Source organism: Pleurodeles waltl, chromosome 4_2 (genome assembly GCF_031143425.1).
Source record: "Pleurodeles waltl isolate 20211129_DDA chromosome 4_2, aPleWal1.hap1.20221129, whole genome shotgun sequence".
NCBI classification, from domain to species: Eukaryota; Metazoa; Chordata; class Amphibia; order Caudata; family Salamandridae; genus Pleurodeles; species Pleurodeles waltl.
In genome coordinates, this window is record NC_090443.1 from 732,503,678 (window position 1) to 732,525,826 (window position 22,149).

Consider the following 22,149-nt stretch of genomic DNA (forward strand, 5'->3'; position numbering starts at 1 on the left):
AAGCCGAAAGCTGCTAGGGTGAGCGGAAGAGGTAGGGAGTGGTTTTATATGGATTGAAGAGGTCCGAGATGGCTTCAGGATTACGCCGCTTTAGCATTCCGTGTTCACATATTTAATTGCAGCACACGCGTGTTTAAGAGGAGGGCTTTGGGCACCGGCACCTTTTTTTTTTTTTTACAAATTAAGCACTGGTTACGGCAGATGAGCTCGCTCACCGAAGCTTGCAGTTCACCGCCAGAACACCTCACCACAACCGCCAGAACACCCCACCACAACCTCCAAACGTTGCAAGAACGCAGGCAAAGACAGCGACATCGGAAACAATAGACATCATCGATATTCCCAGTTCACAGCTGTAATGAAAGCCTCCAGCTCCAATAGCTGACATTTAAAGGACACTATGACAGGCTCCTATAACAAGATCATTTTAAGAAGAATCGGGAAACCCTGTATTAGTGCTTAATTTGTAAATGAAAAGGTGCCCTCCTTTTAAACACGCGCCTGCTGCAATGTGTAAACAGGGAATAGTGAGGCAGCGTAATCCTGAAGCCATCTCAGGCCTCTTCAATCCATATAAAGCCACTCCCTGCCCCCTCAGATCACTCTTGCCGCTTTCTGTTTTCTCCCATTGTGACGCTTTTTCGTTTTTCGCACCGGAAACAATAGGAACAAATTAAGCAGTGCCCTGTATACTCTCATCTAAAAAAGAATACATTGCGAAAACTCGATGACAGGTGGATAACAGCTTCCAGGTCAAGAGGATGCTGTTACGACGGTCAGCCTGAGACAAAAAAAACACAGATCGTGAAATCAAAAATACAACCAGCACACAAATCGGTATTGTATTCTTTCTGTGGCAACACGATGCTTTGTTAAAAATATGGACGGATACTTTCAAGAAAATGCGTGGCAAGTGGCGCATTTTAGAGCTCGCTGGGTCAGAGACTTTGTGTAAAACTGGCTTTTAAAGCCTCTAATCCACCCCTTCATGTATTATTGGATTAGCCATTCAAGGAATTTGGGGTAAATTAGAGGTGAAGTGGACCGTTTTTAGCACATCACAAGCGCATCTGAGAGAGAGAGCGCGAGAGTAGCATTTCTGAAGCTTCCAATGCTACTGGACAGATTTTTTTTTAAAGCCTACGTAAATTATAACATAGCTTTTGCTTTAGATTCGCAGACGACAATGCACAAAAGCCTAGATGGTTCAAGCGTTGTGGCCTATGCTTGTGATCAACAGACGTGACAAATCAAATACACACCACTCCCATGGCATCTAGTACATTCATCAGTGGCTCACAATTTGTATTGGTACAATTTAGCAGGAGTGTAGTATGCCTGGTGAAGATATCAAAAGTGTATAAAATGTAGCCTGCTATTGGAAGATAGAGATTGTGTCAACCCACACACAGAGGCCCACTCCTTATCAGAAATGGGTCACTGTTGTAGGGTCTGTCCGATCAGGGCCAGAAGAGGGATGGGATGCATTTGGTTGTGTTCGGGCGAGAGGTGTGACAGATGGGGAGAGGTTTGAGCCAATAATGAGCGAAGGAAGCCTGAACACAAAGGTCATAAAGTTTAAAATCAGGGCCTCTAGGCCACCCTAGTCAAAAGGCAGGGTCAGATCCGAGATGAAGTTTGTCTCTCACCCAGGCAAGGTGCATCATTAGAGTCCACAAGGTGTGCAAAAATAACAGGGTGGAGGGATGGGTATGTTCAGAAAGAGGTAAAGAAGTTTAGGCGAGAATAACCATTTTCATTAGGTAGACTCGCCCCGTTAATGAAAGGGACAATTTAATCCATCCCTGAATGTGGTCTTCCAGCTTAGATAGTGCAACACCATAGTTCCCAAGAATAACTGCTGGCTTGCTAGAACTGACATGGATCCCCAAGTATTTTAAGGAGTCAGTGACACAGCAGAGAGGCAACGAAAGTGGACAAATTATGGTAAGGAGAAATACAAAGGACTTAGTCCAGTTGATTGCTATGCCCAACGCCACTTGGAATAGTGAGAGTTCTCGGATAACCGAGTCTAGAATCACTACCAGGTTGCTCAGATAGAGAGTGATGTCGTCTGTGTAGAGCAGGGGTCTTCAAACTGGGGGGTGGACCTCCCTAGGGGGCCTCAAGTGATCCCTGGGGGGTGCCAGCCTCTGGCTAAAGGGAGCTTTATGCAGACAACAGAACTTAAGAGCAATGTTTAAACAAGTCTAGACGTATTTAAATATTGCCAACTTAATAGAATAATTGTAAAAAATTCTGGGGGGGGGAATTCTTTTTTTCCCACTTGGGGGGGGGGAGGGGGCTTGGCATTGAAAAGTTTGAAAACCTCTGGTGTAGAGCGATCTGACAATATTTCGTAGGGAGAAAGCCAGACCCCTGTGACCAAGATGTTGACTAGCGGCTGAGGCCACCGGCTCAGTCGCCAACACATATAACAATAGTGACAGAAGGCAACCTTGACAGGTGTCTCTGGCAATTAGTATAGGATCCAGTACCAATCCAATAATCCGGATACCCTGTAAAGGAGTTGTATCAGGTGCAAAAAAGGGTCAGAAATCCTGAGTCAGCATAGAATCGCAAATAAAACTGGCCACGCAAGAGAATCAAAAGCTTTAGTGGCATCAAGGAAGACAGCCACCGCTTCTTCAACTAGGCGCTGCTGGTGTAGCAAGGCAAATAAGGTCTGAGATTATGGGAGGTAGAGTGACTAAATCCAGCCTGATCAAGCAGAACAAGGTTAGAGAGTAAAAGAGTTAACCTATTGGCCAGTACTTTAACAAGAATTTTAGCATCAGTATTTATTAATGAGAGGGGGCAGTGGGACTCTGAGCTCTCAGGGGGCTTGGTGGGCTTTAAGAGCATTATGAGGACACTCTCCAGTAGAGAGGGTGGCAGGATGCCCGTATGTAAGCATTCTTCATAAAACTGCAAAAGATGTGGGGACAACAAGGGGTGAGAAAGCCTTGCAGAGTTCAGAGAGGAGACGATCGCTCCCCGGGGATTTACAGTTGGGTAATCCCCCTATTGCCTCAGTAATCTCTTCTAAGGTGATGGGCTTCGCCAGAAAAGCCAGACGAGGACCCTCCAGCCAAGCAAGGTAAGATGATATAGATAGGCAGCACAATCTGCTGAGTCATCTGAATGCTGGGGGAGTATAGATGAGTTTAACAGAATGCAAATTATTTCATCAGCATGGAACACTTGTTGTGCCGTCAGTACGAGTCTGGCGAGTAACAGCCGCGGGTCCTTGTCTGTGCTTCAACATTTGTGCCAGCGCTCAGCCTGGCCAATCACCCTCCCCATAAATGCATGGGATTTCATAATGATGCAAATACAAACGTTCACAGTCTGCCATTGCGGTATATTCTGTTAATGCTGATTGAAGCTCCACCTCAAGTCTGGCTTATAGGCAGCCTCCAGGTCCGGTTCTAATTGATGAAAGTGGAGCTCCAACAGCTCCAGCTGGTGCCGCCGAACCTTCCAAATCGAGAACTGCTTAGATATATACATCCCCATAGCTAAACTTGAAATATTTCCCATACTTTGCCCTCAGACTCCACCGTGCCCTCACTAAACCCAAAGAGGTCAATAATGTTGCGTTGAATATCAGATCTAAAAGTTGGAACTAAAAATGCCTGGGGATAGAGGGTTCACGCAATGACGTTATGTGGAAAGGCTGGGAGGGTGAGGGTAAGAATCACTGAGGAATGATCAGAAAAGGCCAGAGGTAAGTGTTTGATCCTCACAACCTACCCATAATTATCAGCGGTGCCCAGCCAATAACCCTGCCTAGCCCAGAATTTGTGCACAGTGGTGATATGTGTGCCTTTATGAAGCCTTGAGTGACGGGTTCCCCAAAAGTCAAGCAAACCTCTGACATCCATAATATCGTGCAGAGCACTGGCTGCAGCCCGGTGGGTATGAGATGTGGGAATAGAACAGTCCATATCTCTGTCTAGTACACGGTTGAAATCCCCGCCCTACTAGGAGATAGGGTTAAACAGCATGCCCAGACAGTCCAAACAAAGTCTGGAACATCAAAGTTGGGTCTATAGGTATTAATTATAGTAGAATGCTTCCCAAGAATGACCAGTTGTAGGATAACATACCTGCCTTGTGGACTCCACTAACAAGCAAACAGCGAGACCCTTCCTGACCAGCAAGACAACCCCCCTCGCATAAACTGAGTAGTTTGCATATACCCCATGAGCAGCCCAATTATCCCATGAGCAACCCAATTACCCACAAACAGCACTTGAGCTTGCCACCTAAGAGGCACTTCCTGCAACAGTGCAACATGTTGTGGCACGTCAAACAGGCGCTTTTCAGGGGGTCATTAAGCCCACACATATTTCAGGTGATAAGAATTAGCTCAAGCATCTTAAGGGGAAATCATGGTATGTGGGATTATGAATAGTAATATATGTGAAGGCCCTGGTAAGTGGTAGGACACAGAAGGCTCCCAATGCCCAGGCAAGCATCATAGGTCCAAAGAGTTATAAAGGGTCAGCAGCTGTTACAAAGGACCATAAAAGGAACCGAGTCAAACACATAACCCCTCCCTTCTTCCCCCCTTCCACACTGATCATCCCCATCATCAGTGCATACTCTAGAAATAGAAACTGCCACTGCAATGCATTAACAGAAAACTGTGTACATTTTAGCATCAAATTTGAACAACTGAAACGTGCAGTTCACCCGGGGGAGGAGTGGGGGACTCAATGCAGTCAACCACCCCATCCACATAACAACCATGAAGGGCCAGCTTCACCGTAAAGGGTCATAATGATGTCAGTGGCCCACTAGAATTGAGAGGTGCTGAACTGAATAGCTAGCAATGGCAGGGGAATCAAAACTACAATTGCATAAGTCCATTATGGATTATCTATATCAAAGGACTGCTAAGTATAGAGTCTAATTGCAAGGGATCAGCAGCTCCTCGCGCCAGAGACGTGTAAGTAGGGTAAAGTCTCGAAGTCTCCAGAGTTAGGAACTGTGATGTCGAATAGACCAATGTTGAGGACCTGCTATTGTGGTGATGGAGCTTGCATGGTCTGAGGGTGGTTTTATTGCAGCGGAAGGCCTTCTGAGCAGTTAGATCCCACCCCCGGTGCGGCACAGACAGGAAGCTGTTGGAAATACACCCACCTGGCTACCCGCTTCACACCCCACAGCCCAGTGGGCACAGCTGTGCCACTCTACCTCCTTTGTCTGCCCCAGGACCTGACCTCAGCACCTCTGACACCAACGATTTCACCCCCAGTGATAGCAGGGCAGCGCGTTCATGAATGCAGGGGCTGCAAGCTGCCCCGGGCTGGTCGTGCACTCAGCAGGGCACTGACATCCAGTCCAAACCGCAGGCCGACTCACAGGCCTCCAGCCACGAGGTGCAGGTCACAGCACTCACACAGGCATAATCAGTGGCTGCGGGGGGCAAAACGGCAACCATTTCGGGTGCAAATGATCGGCGGCCTGGTCAGGAAGGACAACAGCGGGTGTCAGGTAGCATTCAGCCCTGTTGAGGAAGTGATTTGGGCATATTTTGTGGGCAAGGGAGTGACGCTCCCACTTTAGGCAGCCATCTTGGTTTGCTGCAGGCCATGCCCCATATATTACTCATGTTTAAATCACACTTACAAGTATGCATGTGAATTTACCAAATGCCAGCAGGAGTAGAATCGGCATCATGCAGTGTTTGATTGAATGACTTGAGAGATTGACCTCTTGGCCCCTTAACATGCATATATTTACTGCTGTGGACAAAAGAAAGGAAAAGGGATGGGCACTACATAAAACAGACATCTTAAAGTCCTATTGCTTTCTGATCATGATACTAAGTACATGACTTCTGAGACCCCAGGCAGCGATGGCAGTATCAAGGGTACCAAAGGACAAACTTGGATTACCAGTTACTACAGCGGAGCCCTTAACTGATGTTTATGGTTATAACCGTATTCTTTACTTTCTGTGAATTATTCAAAATATTTTGTGTATACATTACACCTTCTTCCGCCAGTAACTATGGCTGAAGTCTGGAAAATGCTTTGTGCATCTGCATCTACATTCATTATTAGGAGTGGCCGGTAACTGTGGGATATTTATTGCATCTGATCAATCTGAATCTGCTGAGTCAGATAAATACCTCCCAAGAAATAATTTTTAGAAAACAACATAAGCATTAAGGTGCTTACTCCAGCCATAATCCTCAAGTTCTGGTGAAAACCGGCCATTTTCCTTTGGTTTTGAACTGCCAATATTTATCACAAAACTCATATTTGCGATATGTGCAGTAACAACGGTACCGAATATATCACAATCAACTAGTCTGCTCGTAAAGATGGCCTAAGTGTTTAGCTATATTCTCTCAATTATTATGTTTTAGGCATAGATGTTCATTGTGAACATTTAGAAATAGCTCTGTCTAGATTGCATCTGGTTCGAAATGTTCTTGTCTATAGATTTTGACCGCAATGGCAGTTTTCAGATATATTTACAGTGAAAATAATATACAGTAGTAATCCTTAGAGTAATCCAGGAGTATTTTTATTTGGATCTCATAAGTTAATGATGGAAAGCATCCAACTGAATTTTGTTCATGCATTGAAATTTAGAGATGACCTCTCAGTCTGGATTCAAGGAATTATAGCATTCGCTCTCCAATTTACTTTGGGAACTTTGCCTGAGGCTCTCATTTAACTGTTGTTCTGGCCAGAAAATGAGGCTTGGCACATTTATCTTTCAAATTTTTTCAGTGGTGAAATTTGACAGGAAAAGTTTGTTTTTCTCTTTTAAATTAGGTTCTAATTGCATTCTGGTATAAACAAATGCACAAGAACCTTTCTACATGAGATTCCCCTACGCATGGGTTAAAGGGATTTTCCTTAAGGAAAATAAACAGAAGAAATGCATAAAGTTTTTGAATGTAATGTAAGGGCTAAGTAAATTTGCAAATGATGGTGTCTTTGGTTAAAGAGGTTTATTGCAAGTTCCAATTCTTAACCCAGTAATTAAATACTAATTTCATTTTTATAAAAGAATATGTGGTTACAAGTTTAAAGATACACCACAGTAGGAAGAGCAACATTTGCAGTTTGATCCTACTGAGGTCACATAAAGAAGACATTTCCACGTTACTGGGTTTTTTCTGCAGCCTCTTTCTCTTATTTTTGGGAAATAGGACTTTACTCTTAGTGCTCAATTTGAAAGGTTTACTGTAGGAAAACCAAAATACCCCCCAATTTTGCAGACAGGTATTTATAAAAGTTAACTTTTTAAATTCCTTGGAGTTTTCATTTATGGGTTTTCAGTTAGAGGTGTTTCAGCCCCTGGGGATGAATCCAAAAAAGATTTCCATATTCCCATTTTTATACTTTAAATAGTTTGCTTGGTCACAATTGCAGCTTCGATGCTTTTATGACAGTGTAAACAGTAGATGTATGCCACTTTCTCCAAAAGATCTTTATGCAATACATAAAGCAGTGAGTAAGACCTCTCCATCCCAGTCTTTCATCATCTGCCCATGCATTTATGGGTTTTTACAAATCTCTTCGGGCCTTGTGAAATGAAGCACAGCCGTCTACGTGCAGGACTATGGACAACCTAGGTTACCCAACGATAATGCAGAATGAAATGTGAGTTAGTTCTCACATCTTAACTTAGCCTGGTGCACAGGTCGAGTTGTATGAATTTTTGCTTTCAAGGCTTCTGAATTAAATTCTTCTCAGTGCCACCCTTGAATATATCTGGTAGCTTCCATTATAGTTTATAGTAATCTGTCCTGGAGGTTATCTATGAAAGTAACATAGATTCAGAGAAATAGCAAGGGTGTTGCAGAAAGGGAAATGGGTCCAGTGCCCCTGGTTGTGTAATAAAAGACAGCTATGATTAGAGCCCGGTATTCTGTAACACCTCTGAGCTAGAGTGCCACACATCAGCGGCACTATTAACAAATATGTCCCTGCTTGATTCCCAACACCTCTTTGACATGTGTCATGACAGTCTGAAGCTTGCTTTCATACTGCTGTATACATTTGTGTGGAACTCTCCCTTCACATTTGTGAGGGAACTGGACTGGGCATTGAATAACAAACAAGGGTTCAAACAATGAAAGAAGAGGACACATGGGGGGGCAAAAAGCGGTGGTGTAACAATAGCCGCAGGACGCCCATGGTGAGTGAGGCCCTGAGCCCCAGGGGACCTCCTTAGCACAGTATAGTGTGCAAGAGCGGCAGACCCCTAGCCTAAAAGCTCCTGACTAGGTTGGGGGGGCCTTCATGTATGTTGCAGGGGTGCCCCCTCAAATATCGTTACATCACTGGCAAAAAGGGGCCCTTCAACAAACTCAATGGTAACTAACTCAGAAAGGAAACCTTCAGCAGGAAAAAGCATAATGAAATGAACTTAAAAACGGTAACAGAAGGGACAAATCTGCACATTACTAGGCCAGTCAGTGTTCCAGAAGAGCCATGGAAAACGTTCAAATCAGAAACAGGAGAGAGGAACAGACAGAAGGCTTCTAAATCTATGTAGAGTCAGATTCCTAGTAACTAAACACAAGCCGGTTAGAGACAGGCCAGGTCAAAATCCACAAATTATAGTGAGGCATGTAACTCACTATCAGTCAGCTTACATTAGCACCAGTTTACAAGAACGTCTATGGGAACATCTTACTAATCTCATACAGCATGGGTCCCCACTAATCAGAGCAGCTTGGAAGAACAACAATTACCCCCTCATGCACCTCTATCTACTCACGCACCTCTCCCTACAGTATCTACCACCACAAAATAATAAAAAACAGAAGAAACTGCTGAATCTACCACCACAAAAATAGGAAATAAACAGAATTAAAAAATATATAAAAATCTTTCGGTGCTACCATATGGGAGAAAATTAAACACCGCATCTATCTTCATTAATCGCTAACACAAAATAAAACTAAGCTTAAAGTACACAGAAATGCACAGGCAGGCAAAGCAGAAGGTGTAACATTGAGCTTCTTTCACCATGAACATTTTAAATCATTATAAATAACTCCAGCCTTGGTCAATACGTGATACTGTTTCTGAAAAAAATATTAAATATACAAAAAAGCATTACATGATGTAACAATTCAAAATCAAAATAAGATATTTTCACTTTAATAAAGATGTTAGGCAACATGGAGAATGTTATAACATATAGAAGGCTCCTCTACTGGACATGTTTTCTTCTGTCAGAGATGCAGTAAAGCTCCTCATTACTAATCTTTAAAATACTGTACAATACTGTGTAACTGTCTTCGTAGAAGTGTAACAAAATGATTAGATTCATCCTTGCTACCTTTCTGTTGTTCTTTTAAAAATACTTATGTAAACATTATAAGTGTACACATGTTCTTCGCATCAGATTACTGTTAGATTTTATTACTATACAGCAGTCTCAGTATTAAGACAAGGTAGATTCAGATAAATGGAGGACTAGAAACCAGTAGGGCATGCTTTCAGGATTCTAATGTGATTTCTTCATATGCACATGCTATTTATAGAGTCAGTAACTAAATTAGAGTTCACATTACCTGTAGGGATTGGTATTTGGAGAAATTAATTCAATGATATGAACTTCCTTTTCCTCTCCTGTGCTGGGAATATAACAGCCCTGCGATGGCTGGGGCTGAACATATCCAGCAAGATAGTTCAAAGATAAAAAGTTCTTTTCTATGTTACATATAGGAGGGAAAACTGGATCTAAAAGACAAATCAGAACATTTTATTAACACTAAATTATACAAATTCAAATCCTTTTTATTACATGCTCAAGTTAGTTTGATATTTATACTAACTAATATAATAACATCATTCACCTCCGAAAAAGTAACTATAAAGTAATCAGCAAAAGATTACATACATTTGTGCCTTCTATATACTTTCCTATTAATTAATGTAAATCCACATAGATTCCAAAATACATGTTACATCCTGGGGGAGTCGAATAGCTCTTATAACTCTACGTCTGTTTTTTAAAAGCCTGGTATGGGCATATATTACTTCATAATGTCCTATGTAAAATGGCTCGTTGACAGTAATATGCCATGCTGCTTCACAGGCCCATGCAGTAACACAATAGTCTGGTAAAATGCAACATGGGAAAAGCACTCTGGGGATCAATAATGGCGCAGGAAACCCTTTCAGGCTTATATATCTGGACTTTTCCTGGTTTGTAAAGGACGGATTCAGTTTTAGTTCTACACTTATCAATTTAAACCACTCTTTGTAGACAACCACTTTCAAATGCTTTGTAATCAAGGTCAGTCTTTCTCTGGGATTTAAAATCTGCTCTGGACCGAAACAACGTTTTTAATTTACATCCTCCCTTTTTGCTCTGTACACAGTCTTTGATTGCATCAAAAAAGAAAAATAAAGGTTGCACAAGCAGTAAATGTGACTGCTTTTCACACACTATTTACTATTGCATGCCACAGGTTATACAGCCCAAATTTCAAACTTTTGCAAATGTAAGAGTGTCACGTGGATACAAATAATAAACCAATAAAACATCTAATGCTTGGTGTTGAATATAAATGGACAACATTTCAAATACTTTAATAATTATGAGACTTTGATGAGATTTTTAAGAAAAAACAAATATGCATTTTAATCTCATAATCAAGACTCATTTTGCTCATTGGTAGAATCGACTTTGTTTAAATAAACAGTGCCTAACAGAGGTCGAGAGTTCAGCAGTCCAATCTTAATTCCGTTTCTCATCTGGTTTTTGCTCTACACCATTAGCGAGCTGGTCATTGTGACTTTTTTGGAAAAAAGAGGCAGATAATTAATCTCAATAAGAATAAGACAAACATTATTGTGAAAATGTGGCATGCAACTGGCCCTCCTGGACGTAAGCTGGATATCCCTGTTTTAGTGATCACACTCAACAATTTACTTCAGTGTTTTTCTACATTAGTTTTAATTGCCAAATAATATATCACTTTTTCCTCTGTCTACTTGCCCCCAACTACAAACATTCTTGTCAATAGATATGAGGCTCCCAAATGCTGCCTCATCATTACAAGGATTTGGCCTGTAATCTCCAAAGAACGGGAGAAATTCAAATGAAAGGAAAGCCTCAGAAAGAGATTCTGCAAAAATCAGTAAGCAGAGAGAAATATCAACTGCAGGTTCCATTATTAGAAGTTAAGACAAAGATTGATATGGTAAAACACAACGCATGTTCACCACTCTGGTGCACTTTCGCATACACCTCTAGAAGCAATACATAGAATTAGAGATGGGTAACAGTAATGGGGATTTGTTTTACTGAGGGGTCTAAGATACATAAAATAGACAACAAGAATGAAAATTGAGTTGTCTGTGATGTCACTAAGAAATTTAAGGTGAAAAATATTCCCGTAACTCACACTTCCCCATCTACAATTTAATGTTAAGAATGTCTCACCAAAAACATCTCTCCTGCCTATAAGTATGAGGCATGAGCAAAGAAGTAATGGGGTAGCCACATATAATATGGCCTCTCCTCCCAGTCCCAAATGTTCCATAAATACCTTACTTGAACCAATTCTCACCCACCACCTTCCCTGCTTTCTTTCCTCCTCCTGCAGCAGTACTTTCTGTTTTCAGGCAAAGCAAACAAGCAGCGCTGCATTGACAGGCTCTCAGAGAGCCTTTTCATACTGGCCTGGGAGGCCTTTATGACACAGGCACAGTGGATAACACGTTTTGTTATCAACTATTGCCACCTCATAATCATTAGCTGATAGCCTCTCTGAGTCCCTGTTGCACCTGAGCCCCCCCCCCCCCCACACCTGCTCTGGCCCCTTAAGTTTGTGGAGGGAAGCCCAAGACAGCCACCTCCATTTTGTGAGCCTCAGCATCTTCCCTGTGTCCTAATACAGCCCAGTGTTCAAGGATTGGAAAAAGACCTAGGTAAGGAGCCCCCAGATTTCTCTGGGTAAATAGTATTATTTGTTCAAAAGTGTTTATTTCAGCTACCTGTATCTGTTTTACTGTGGACTCCCTGTGTTTCAGGCAGCCTGGCCTCTTTTAAAGTGGTGTTTTTTTCAAATTCGTTTTTGCCGTGACTGTGTGAATTGCTTTGCTAGTTTGTGGCATATAAACCCCCCACCCCTCTTTTTTTTTCTTCTAAGTAAAAAGGCTACATACTTCTTGCAGAGTGTGTATTTAGGAGACTGTTTTAATCTGTTTCTGTGATTTAAAATTGTGTTTAGAAACTGTCTGCCCCCCTGTTTTTTTGCCTTTAAAAAAGCCCGATTTCAGAGTGTGCGTCCAGCAGTATTCCAGTGTGTGTTTTTTAAACAATCTCTCCCTTACCTGGAAAGTAGACTCTGCTAGCTTGGAAGTGTGGATTCAGCCTGTCTGTATCCAAGGAGATTCTGAATAGAGCAGCAGCTGCCTTCTCCCAGCCCACAGAGACTGGACTTAGCTGATTGGCTCTCTGAGTCCCTGTTGCGCCTGAGCCCTCCCCCCACACTTGCTCTGGCCCCTTAAGTTTGTGGAGGGAAGCCCAAGACAGACACCTCCATTTTGTGAGCCTTAGCATCTTCCCTGTGTCCTAATACAGCCCAGTGTTCAAGGATTGCAAAAAGACTTAGGCAAGGAGCCCCCAGATTTTTCTGGGTAAATAGTATTATTTGTTCAAAAGTGTTTATTTCAGCTACCTGTGTCTGTTTTACTGTGGACTCTCTGTGTTTCAGGCAGCCTTGCTAGATTGTGGCACATAAACACCCTACTCCCCCCCCCCTTTTTTCTTCTAAGTAAAAAGGCTACATACATCTTGCAGAGTGTGTTTTTAGGAGACTGTTTTAATCTGTTTCTGTGATTTAAATGGTGTTTAGAAACTGTCTGCCCCCCTGTTTTTTTGCCTTTAAAAAAGCCTGATTTCAGAGTGCGCGTCCAGCAGTATTCCAGTGTTTGTTTTTTAAACAATCTCTCCCTTACCTGGAAAGTAGACTCTGCTAGCTTGGAAGTGTGGATTCAGCCTGTCTGTATCCAAGGAGATTCTGAATAGAGCAGCAGCTACCTTCTCCCTGCCCACAGGGACTAGACTGCAGTTAACTAGCTCCTTGTATAAGTTCCTATTGGTTGTTGAATATGTTGTTGTGATAGTTTGTTGGGAGATGGTCTTTACATTGGTTGCTGGCTCCAGGGCTGGGGTTATGATAGGTGGATAGGGCTGAGAATCTGATTGGCTGTTGGTTCTAGGGCTGTGATTGGTGGATAGGGCTGAAATTCTGATTGGCTGTTGGTTCTAGGGCTGTGATTGGTGGATAGGGCTGAGAATCTGATTGGCTGTTGGTTCTAGGGCTGTGATTGGTGGATAGGGGTGGGATTCTGGTTGGTTGCTGGTTTTTAGGGCTGGGGCTGTGATTAGTGGTCAGGAATAGGGCTATGATTGGTGATTGGTGCTGGGTCTCACATTAGTTGTTTGAATCAGGGCTAGAAATTAGATTGGCTAGGGTTAGGACCGGCTTCTTATTGGCCAGTAGGGCTATTTAAGCATAGGACTCAGGGCGTCTCAGCCCGAGCATCGAGGCAAAGGGTGGAGAGGACAAGGGCAGTTGCCTGTTTGGGCCTGTTCAGGACAGGTAGGAACTAGGGCCTAGGGCCAGAAATGCTGCCCAATTCACTACTGACCAGGATTGATATCAGTCCCTACACATCCCTCAACATGCAAAAACATATTTTACAAAGACATCCAACTCATGCATCCCAAACTGACCACAGACAGATTGCAATGTCCCATCACCCAACACAATACCATTTATTCAACACATATTCACATATACAACAGTCAAACACCTTCATTCTCACAGCAAACACTACTCTGTCCACTACCACTAACACAACCTGCCATCACCCACATAACACAAAACTACAGTATACATTTCTCTCAGTCCCAGCCTTCCAGATACACACTCTCTGCTCATACTAACCAACAACATTATCCGCTGTTTTCTCCACACATACCACCTGTCATCATAACAATGCCCAAACCCTGCCTTTAAACACACCGTCTACAAACACTCTTCCCCTCTCTTCACCAATTACACACAACCATACAACCATACAATCCCCACATTTCACTCAATCACACATATTACCTCTTCCAGTCATCACAACTAACACTAACTCCCCTGACACACGTCCATCACCTCTTACACACCTCGTACATTAATCTCCAAAACACATCAACACCCCATCTAACAATCAAATTCCACTCACCAGAACTAACTCACATACAAATCACTCACCAAAAACAACTACACCAATATCCCCTCTCACTATTCCACAAAAACAATACAGACCACACACATCAGCACATCAAATCAACACAAACTTACATTACACTTATCGTCATACCCACTCCCACCCTCAGGACTACAAAAAGAATACAAATTCCATCCTATCTTCACACCTACTTTCTCACTCTTCACAAACACCTACCACGTGCACCCCAACCCAGCAACTTTCATTCACTCGCCTCTCCTCCATTGTACAATTTAGAGCCTTACATCATGATCCACATGCTACTCCACCACCCCTAACCCATACTCCATCCACACTAAACAAACGCAAACAAAATAAAAAACATGTCACTTTTAGCAACCTCGCATCCCCTTGTCTATTAGATAATAAGACTACCCAACAAAAAACAATACACTCTTCATGGCTCTCTCAGCCACCAAGTCCACCACCCAAACACACAGACCCAACAAAATGCCTCCTTAACCTGCTGGAAGAGGAACACTATATTGAAAAGCAAGACTATTGTGAGCCTCAAACAGTTATCACATCTAGCAACACTCCTGCTTCAAGCTCATATTATACTACTTACTCTTCTCCTTAACAAAACAACACTACCACTAACACACCTTTTCTAAACTGCTAGCTCATAAATGCTCAATCACTCTAAAAAAACAAGCACCACATCTACGACCTGCTCACAGACACACAACCTGACTTACTATTCATAACTGAATCCTGGTTGGGAGATGACATGGCCCCAGTGTTGCACGAAGCTGTTCCTCCAGGCTATCAAACCATCACACAAAACCGTATAGGCAAGAGAGGAGGTGGACCTGCTATTATATTCAAACAGGCAATGAACCTCAGTAAAACAGACAACATCTCCATACAAGGTTGTGAAGCCCTTCTTACCAGATGCCACCCTACTCCAACTTCCTCCTGTAACTTTCTCCTCCTATACAGACCTCCACCTAACAACTCCACATTCCCAGATGCTTTTCTAGACACAGTCTCAAACCTTATTACACTATACTCCAACCTATGCATTCTTGGGGATCTAAACATTTGGTTTGACAAACCCAATATGCCCCATCCAAAAGCTATCACCACTCGCCTAGTCGCATTGAACCTACATCAGATTGTACACAATCCCACACACATCGCTGGACACATCCTAGATTTCATTTTTGCCAAGCACGAACTAGATACTATTCATAGCATCATGCCAATCACTTGGTCAGACCACCATTTGATAACTTTCCGACATACAAATCCACAAATCAACACACCCCACAACTACTTACATACATGCACCTATCGACCATGGAGCAAACTCAATTTGGATGACTTAGAAACACAACTAACAGCCAACACAGATCTAGATACAATTAATTATGTGCCAAAACTTTATGAGTGGCTACAGGAAGCTTTTGATATCCTAATACCACTCAGAAAAACTAAACACAACAAAAGAAATCCAACACCTTGGAGAAACACAGAACTTAAAAAGATAAAGTAACAAATCAGAAAGTTGCAGCGGACCTGGCTCAAAACAAACAACAGTAAAGACAAACTGCAGCTACACAAACTTAACAGAATACACAAATCATCAATCAAAAAAGCTAAAAAAGGTACTACTCAGACAGATTTCAAAATGCTCAATCTACAACCGAGGAATTTTATAAAATTCTCAATGAATTTCGAAAACCTACATGTATGGAAGGAAGTCATCCCACTACTCAAGATTTCACAAACAAATTGGCAACTCACTACACAACCAAGGCAGACACATTGGACTCCTATTTAAAACAGAAGAAAACCATCAGCACCAACCCCTTTCCTAAAATACCCTCTAAGAATAAACCAACCCAACCTCTACAGTCCTTCAAACAAATATCCCAAGGTGAATTTATGGATTTGGTCAAAGCAAGCAGACCTTCCGGTTGCCCTTCTGGCCCTTGCCCACCACAAAACTTCAAGAACATTCTTCTATCTACTTCTGCTGCCACACCTGTAACAAGAATCATCAACAACTCTTTAACTGCAGGAACTTTTCCCCTAGACCTGAAAAAGGCATACATACGACCTTTATTAAAGAAAACAAACCAAGACCCACAAGACCCAACAACTACGGACCAATCACAAATGGACCTTTCCTGGGCAAATTGATAGAAAGAGCAGCATTCGCCCAGATGTCACAATTCATTGAAGACAATTCTATACTTTCAGACTTCCAAACTGGATTCCGCCCAGGAAGAAGCACTGAATCGGCACTCATAGCAATCTGGGATGATCTTAAAAACACAGTCGACAGCAATGGAGTTGCTGCACTAATTCTCTTGGACCTCTCGGCTGCCTTTGATATGGTTGACCATGACCCCTAATTCAAAGACTCCACAAAGCCGGCATACAAGGGATTGCTCTCAACTGGATACTTCCTCTCTTCAAAAAAGATCTAATATCATCCACTCGCCCCCTTCTCGTCCGAACCCTACCTCACAAAAGCAGGGGTCCCCCAAGGATCAATCATCTCACCTTTGCTTTTCAACATCTACATGAAATCTTTACCAGAACTGATCAATGAGTTCCATCTCACATTCTACAACTATGCAGATGACACACAAATACTACTTAAAATTAGAATGCCCCAAAAACATTGAAAACTCAGAAATCTTCAGTTGCCTCAGAGCCGTTGATCAGTGGATGACCTGGAGCCATCTCAAACTAAATACCTCCAAAACAGAAATACCAATATGTGGTGAATGGAAACGTTATGAACCTCTGTGCGTCTGGCCTGACGATCTCGGACCACCTCCTCAATTATCCAAGGAAGTTAAAAACCTTGGAATCACCATGGATTCAAAGTTACCTATGAATGCCCAAGTGGACAAATTAGCACGAACAAGCTTCATCACCTTGAAGATTTTACGACGCATCTTCCCCCACCTCGGATTTCCACACAAGGTGCAAGCTACTATCTTGCTCGTACTATCCAAACTGGATTATGCCAATGGCCTCTACCATGGATCATCTCTATCTATTATGAAAAAACTACAACGTATCCAGAATTCCGCAGCCAGGCTACTATTACATGTAAAGCCGCAAGCCCACATCTCCCCTGCCTTGAGAGCACTACACTGGTTACCCGTTGCCAGAAGATGCACTTCCAAGCTGCTTTGTATCACCCACAAAGCTATACATGGAACAGGACCCCTTTTTATCAGAAACAAAATAATCAAATACATCCAACAAAGAAACCTCCGCTCAAGATTGGCACCCCGCCTTAGAACACCACCATATAAGAAAAATACTATAGGTGGTACATCCTTCTCCGTTCAAGCCGCCAAACTATGGAATTCATTACCCCCAACTATAAGAGCCACAGATAACTTTCTTGTCTTCAGAAAACTACTCAAGAGTTGGCTCTTTCCTTCATACCCACCATAATCAAACAACTATGGACTGCATATGCCATTGTTGATAAATATTGTTTCTGATTATGTGTATATTTCTAGTTATGTATGGTGTTTTAGAAAATATGTATCGCTACTATGTCATAACAATAAAATATACACACACTCTTTAAACCTGTTTGACTAAGTATATTTACCCATGGTTCTAATTATGTATTGTATGTACATATATGTATGCATATGTGTGTATATTCATGTGTGTTTGTATGTGTGTGTGTGTATGTATACAGGGAGTGCAGAATTATTAGGCAAATGAGTATTTTGACCACATCATCCTCTTTATGCATGTTGTCTTACTCCAAGCTGTATAGGCTCGAAAGCCTACTACCAATTAAGCATATTAGGTGATGTGCATCTCTGTAATGAGAAGGGGTGTGGTATAATGACATCAACACCCTATTCTGCACTCCCTGTATATATATGTATGTCAGTATGTGTATATGTTGTTTCTGTGCTTGGCATTTTCATGGGTCATTGCATGGCTCCTGGGTGGGTTGTTATACTAGATATCTATGAATCCCTGCTCTCATCTTATCACACTTATCTACCCATCATCATATGTCATGTCTCTATCAAACTATCCTCCATTCCCACTCTGACTCATCCCAAATCCTTTCTACTACTTTCATCTCCTAAATAACTCTGCCTAAGCTCTTCCCTCCGCTTCCACATCTAACTCACCAAACCTCACTCTACTACCATGACCTTCCACACAACCCTACTAAATTCTCCCTCATTTATCTCACCCTGCTACTATGCTCTCCCTAACCCTTCCACAGACTCTTCCCTCCTCCATCCCCCTATACTCATCCCAAGCCTTTGGGTTGAGTAAATGAGGGATATACTCCGGATTTCTTTCCTCCTCCACCCCTCCATTACTCCAGTCAATCTAACTAACAAACTCTCATATCTGCGGCTCAAATTAACTCATAATAATACTAAACCTGTACTCATATTTCCCGATACCAATCCATCACTAATTCTTGTTGGGTTCCAGAGTAGGATGCTACTCACCGAAAAGCGCTTTGACGCCTCGTCAGGGGTAGTAAGCGTTATATAAATACTATTACAATACAATTACAATAGCTGTGAGTTAGCAGATTTAAAATTTGGTCTAAACAATGGAGATTTCCTATGGAAGCCCTGCACAATAAGGATGTTAGAATCAACTTTATTTATTTAAATATATGAAAAGACTGATGGTAACCAAAAATGAATACTAAAGTTTTGAGTTCATGCATTCACAGCTGTAGATCATTTCAAAACATATTAATAATGTCTATCTCTTTCAAAATGAGGAAGTCAGCTTGATCTTGCCTGATAAACAAAGAGCAAAGTTAGAGAATTGAACAAAACAAGGTGGTCATTGTCTGTGGCAGGAGGGAAAAGGGTCTTATCCTGAAATACATTGTATATTGCATAATGCTCAAGATTGCCAAAGTCAATGGCAACTACTCTACTACTATTTTCAATAGATCTTTATTTAAATTGCAATACAGGAGTACAAAAAAACCTCATAGAATTCTGCCACAAGCTTTGCAGGGGGAAACTGAACCAGTTAAGTTTTGCGTAATGTGGCAGTCTATATTTAAACAAAGGTGGCTATTCAATAATGTACTTAAACTGAATCAAGTTTTCTATGTGCATTAACCATGAACGTTTTGGTAGTAAAACTCTGTACAGATGTGAATGAGTAGGGGGTTGAGGTTTGAGACATGATCCAAGTTGTGTCCAAATATGTAAAAAGCTTTTTCTCCAATTCCTGTCTGCGTTAATGTTGCATATATTGCAGGTCTTGTTCTACTTCAGAGATATTTCAGGTCTTAAGGCAAACTAAATATAACAAACCTCCTACCTATGGGGACATTGGCAGAGAAGGGAGGGGGGAGATCTGCTGGGCCTGGTACTCACTTGGAACCCTCATAGTATATACGTACTTGGAGGTTCAAATTCCACCTAAGAATACAGATTTTTTTAAAACAGGAATGTACAATGGATATTACAGGAGATGAGGGATTGGTGTCTTTCTGGTCCTCTTTAGTTGTTCATGATGGGGGAAGTAGCCTTGGCCTACCTTGGCCTACGATTCTGCCACACTATTTTTATTTATTTATGGGGTTTTCTGTGAACTTCCAGTACGTATATTTAAGGGAAGGAACAGTGTCCTCCATTTCCTGATGTGGCTGGGCAAGAGACCAAAGGTGTGGTTGGAGGTGCTGAAATCGCCTTAAGAGGGAGGCAGTTTCTGACTCTTGGACTTAAAATTTTATTATCTAGATGCCTAATTACAACATTTGTCTTTTGGCATTCTGCATTACTTAATTGAGAAATCAGACCAGGGCGAGGAGCTCTGCCACCTATTTATGATACATGAAAGCAGCTAAATTATCATATTTGATTGCTGTCACAGATCTGCGTTCCACACAACAATCCCTTTGTGGAACTGTCTGGACTGGCGGCCTTCAGCTGGAAAATCAAAAAAGCCTGCTGAATTGGGGGAGGGATGTGCTTAGCGCCAGGTGAAATTACTTTTGCGACGTGATGAAGCAAGAGATTAATTTGCTAGAAATGTGTGTGGTTCCCTCAGACCAGTTTATTTTCTATGTCAGACTGACACCACGGATCAGGAGTTTGTACAGGCTACTAGATTCAAGTCTACTGAGAGATTTCGACCACCTATGAGAAGGTGGATGGTATATTTCCCAATGCTACAAGACACTCAAGGAGGTTTGGCTTTGTCTCAGGAACCAGTGACACTGGGACCTGAAGGACCCTTTATATGCTGCAGAATGAGGTACAGTGAGCATATAAAATCTATGACTAATGATAGAGTAATGCTAGAATCAAACTCATGCATACACATAAAATATACCACATATGCCTGGAGACTTGCCTAGATAAACAAATAACCGTGCAGACATAACACACATGATCTAGTCCTTTAGAGCAGTACTGAGTTTCTAGGACAACATATTGGGGGAAGCCAAGAATACAGTAGGGGATATGAATCAATGCTCACTCAGAAACTGTATCCCGGAACTACAACACAGACCTAAATGAACAATATTTACAATTGGTAGCAGTACGTATATGTATTACCAAACAATGTATTGCTAGACACTGGGTGCTCCAAATTTTGATCAAATGGAGAAAAGTAATTGAGAAAAGCAGTAGAGGAGGAAAGGAAAATGGTGGTGGTCCGTGCAGTTGACAAGTTGAGGAAGGACCTTGCCAACTGGGCACAGCTCTTGCACAGCTTTGTTAAAATGGCTGAGGTTGTGTCCCCCCATGCAATGATGATGATATAACCTGAACTACCAATGTTTGAATACGTAAGACTCACAATTAATTTCAACAGAGAGTTACTTGTTGCCAGTAACTCCACGCTGCTGAAGCAATAACACATGCACTGGTTAACGTTGCAGCACTTTATATTGAAGACATTATGGGGGTCATTCTGACCCCGGCGGTCAGAGACCGCCGGGGCCAGGGTCGGCGGGAGCACCGCCGACATGCCGGCGGTGCCCCGCAGGGCATTCTGACCGCGGCGGTTCGGCCGCGGTCAGATGCGGAAAACCGGCGGTCTCCCGCCGGTTTTCCGCTGCCCTTGTGAATCCTCCATGGCGGCGGAGCGCGCTCCGCCGCCATGGGGATTCTGACACCCCCTACCGCCATCCTGTTCCTGGCGGGTCTCCCGCCAGGAACAGGATGGCGGTAGGGGGTGCCGCGGGGCCCCCGTAAGAGGGCCCCACTTTGTATTTCAGTGTCTGCTATGCAGACACTGAAATAAGCGACGGGTGCCACTGCACCCGTTGCACCTTCCCACTCCGCCGGCTCAATTCTGAGCCGGCGTCCTCGTGGGAAGGATGATTTGCCCTGGGCTGGCGGGCGGCCTTTTGGCGGTCGCCCGCCAACCCAGGGCAAATCCAAAAATACCCTCAGCGGTCTTTCGACCGCGGAGCGGTATTTTGGTGGGGGAAGTCTGGCGGGCGGCCTCCGCCACCCGCCAGACTTAGAATCACCCCCTATATCATGCTAGGTGATAGTGTATCACAGATGTGCAAGTTACACTTATATCAGTGATGTATAATTGGAGAATTGTGATTTTTTAAAAAGTTTAAATCTTACTACCTTCCTCACGCATAACGCCACTTTATTTTTTGTTTTGTTTTTCAGTGACTTTCTATGGCATTTTAGAGGAACGTAATATGTTATTAGTATACTTTTGTGGCTAAACCGCAGCCATGCAGGGCCAGGGTTGAGCGCAGGCCTAGGCAACACCCCAACAGCAGCCAACAGGCCACAGACCCACCTCCATACACATTTTCACTAGAAAAGAAAAGACACCCCTCTCTTTCATAAGGAAGGACCGTAGTTCCATTTTACCCGTGATTGCTTTCCACCCACCT

General features: G+C 42.6%; 1 protein-coding gene across 1 annotated transcript in view; it reads right to left on the reverse strand.

Moving 5' to 3' along the window:
- The window catches only part of TGFBR3 (transforming growth factor beta receptor 3), a 399,166-nt gene that overhangs the window by 149,352 nt on the left and 227,665 nt on the right, over positions 1-22,149 (reverse strand). The window contains exon 5 of the mRNA XM_069232346.1: positions 9,560-9,728. Coding sequence (XP_069088447.1) covers positions 9,560-9,728 — 169 coding nt within the window. The remainder of the gene's footprint in view (positions 1-9,559; positions 9,729-22,149) is intronic.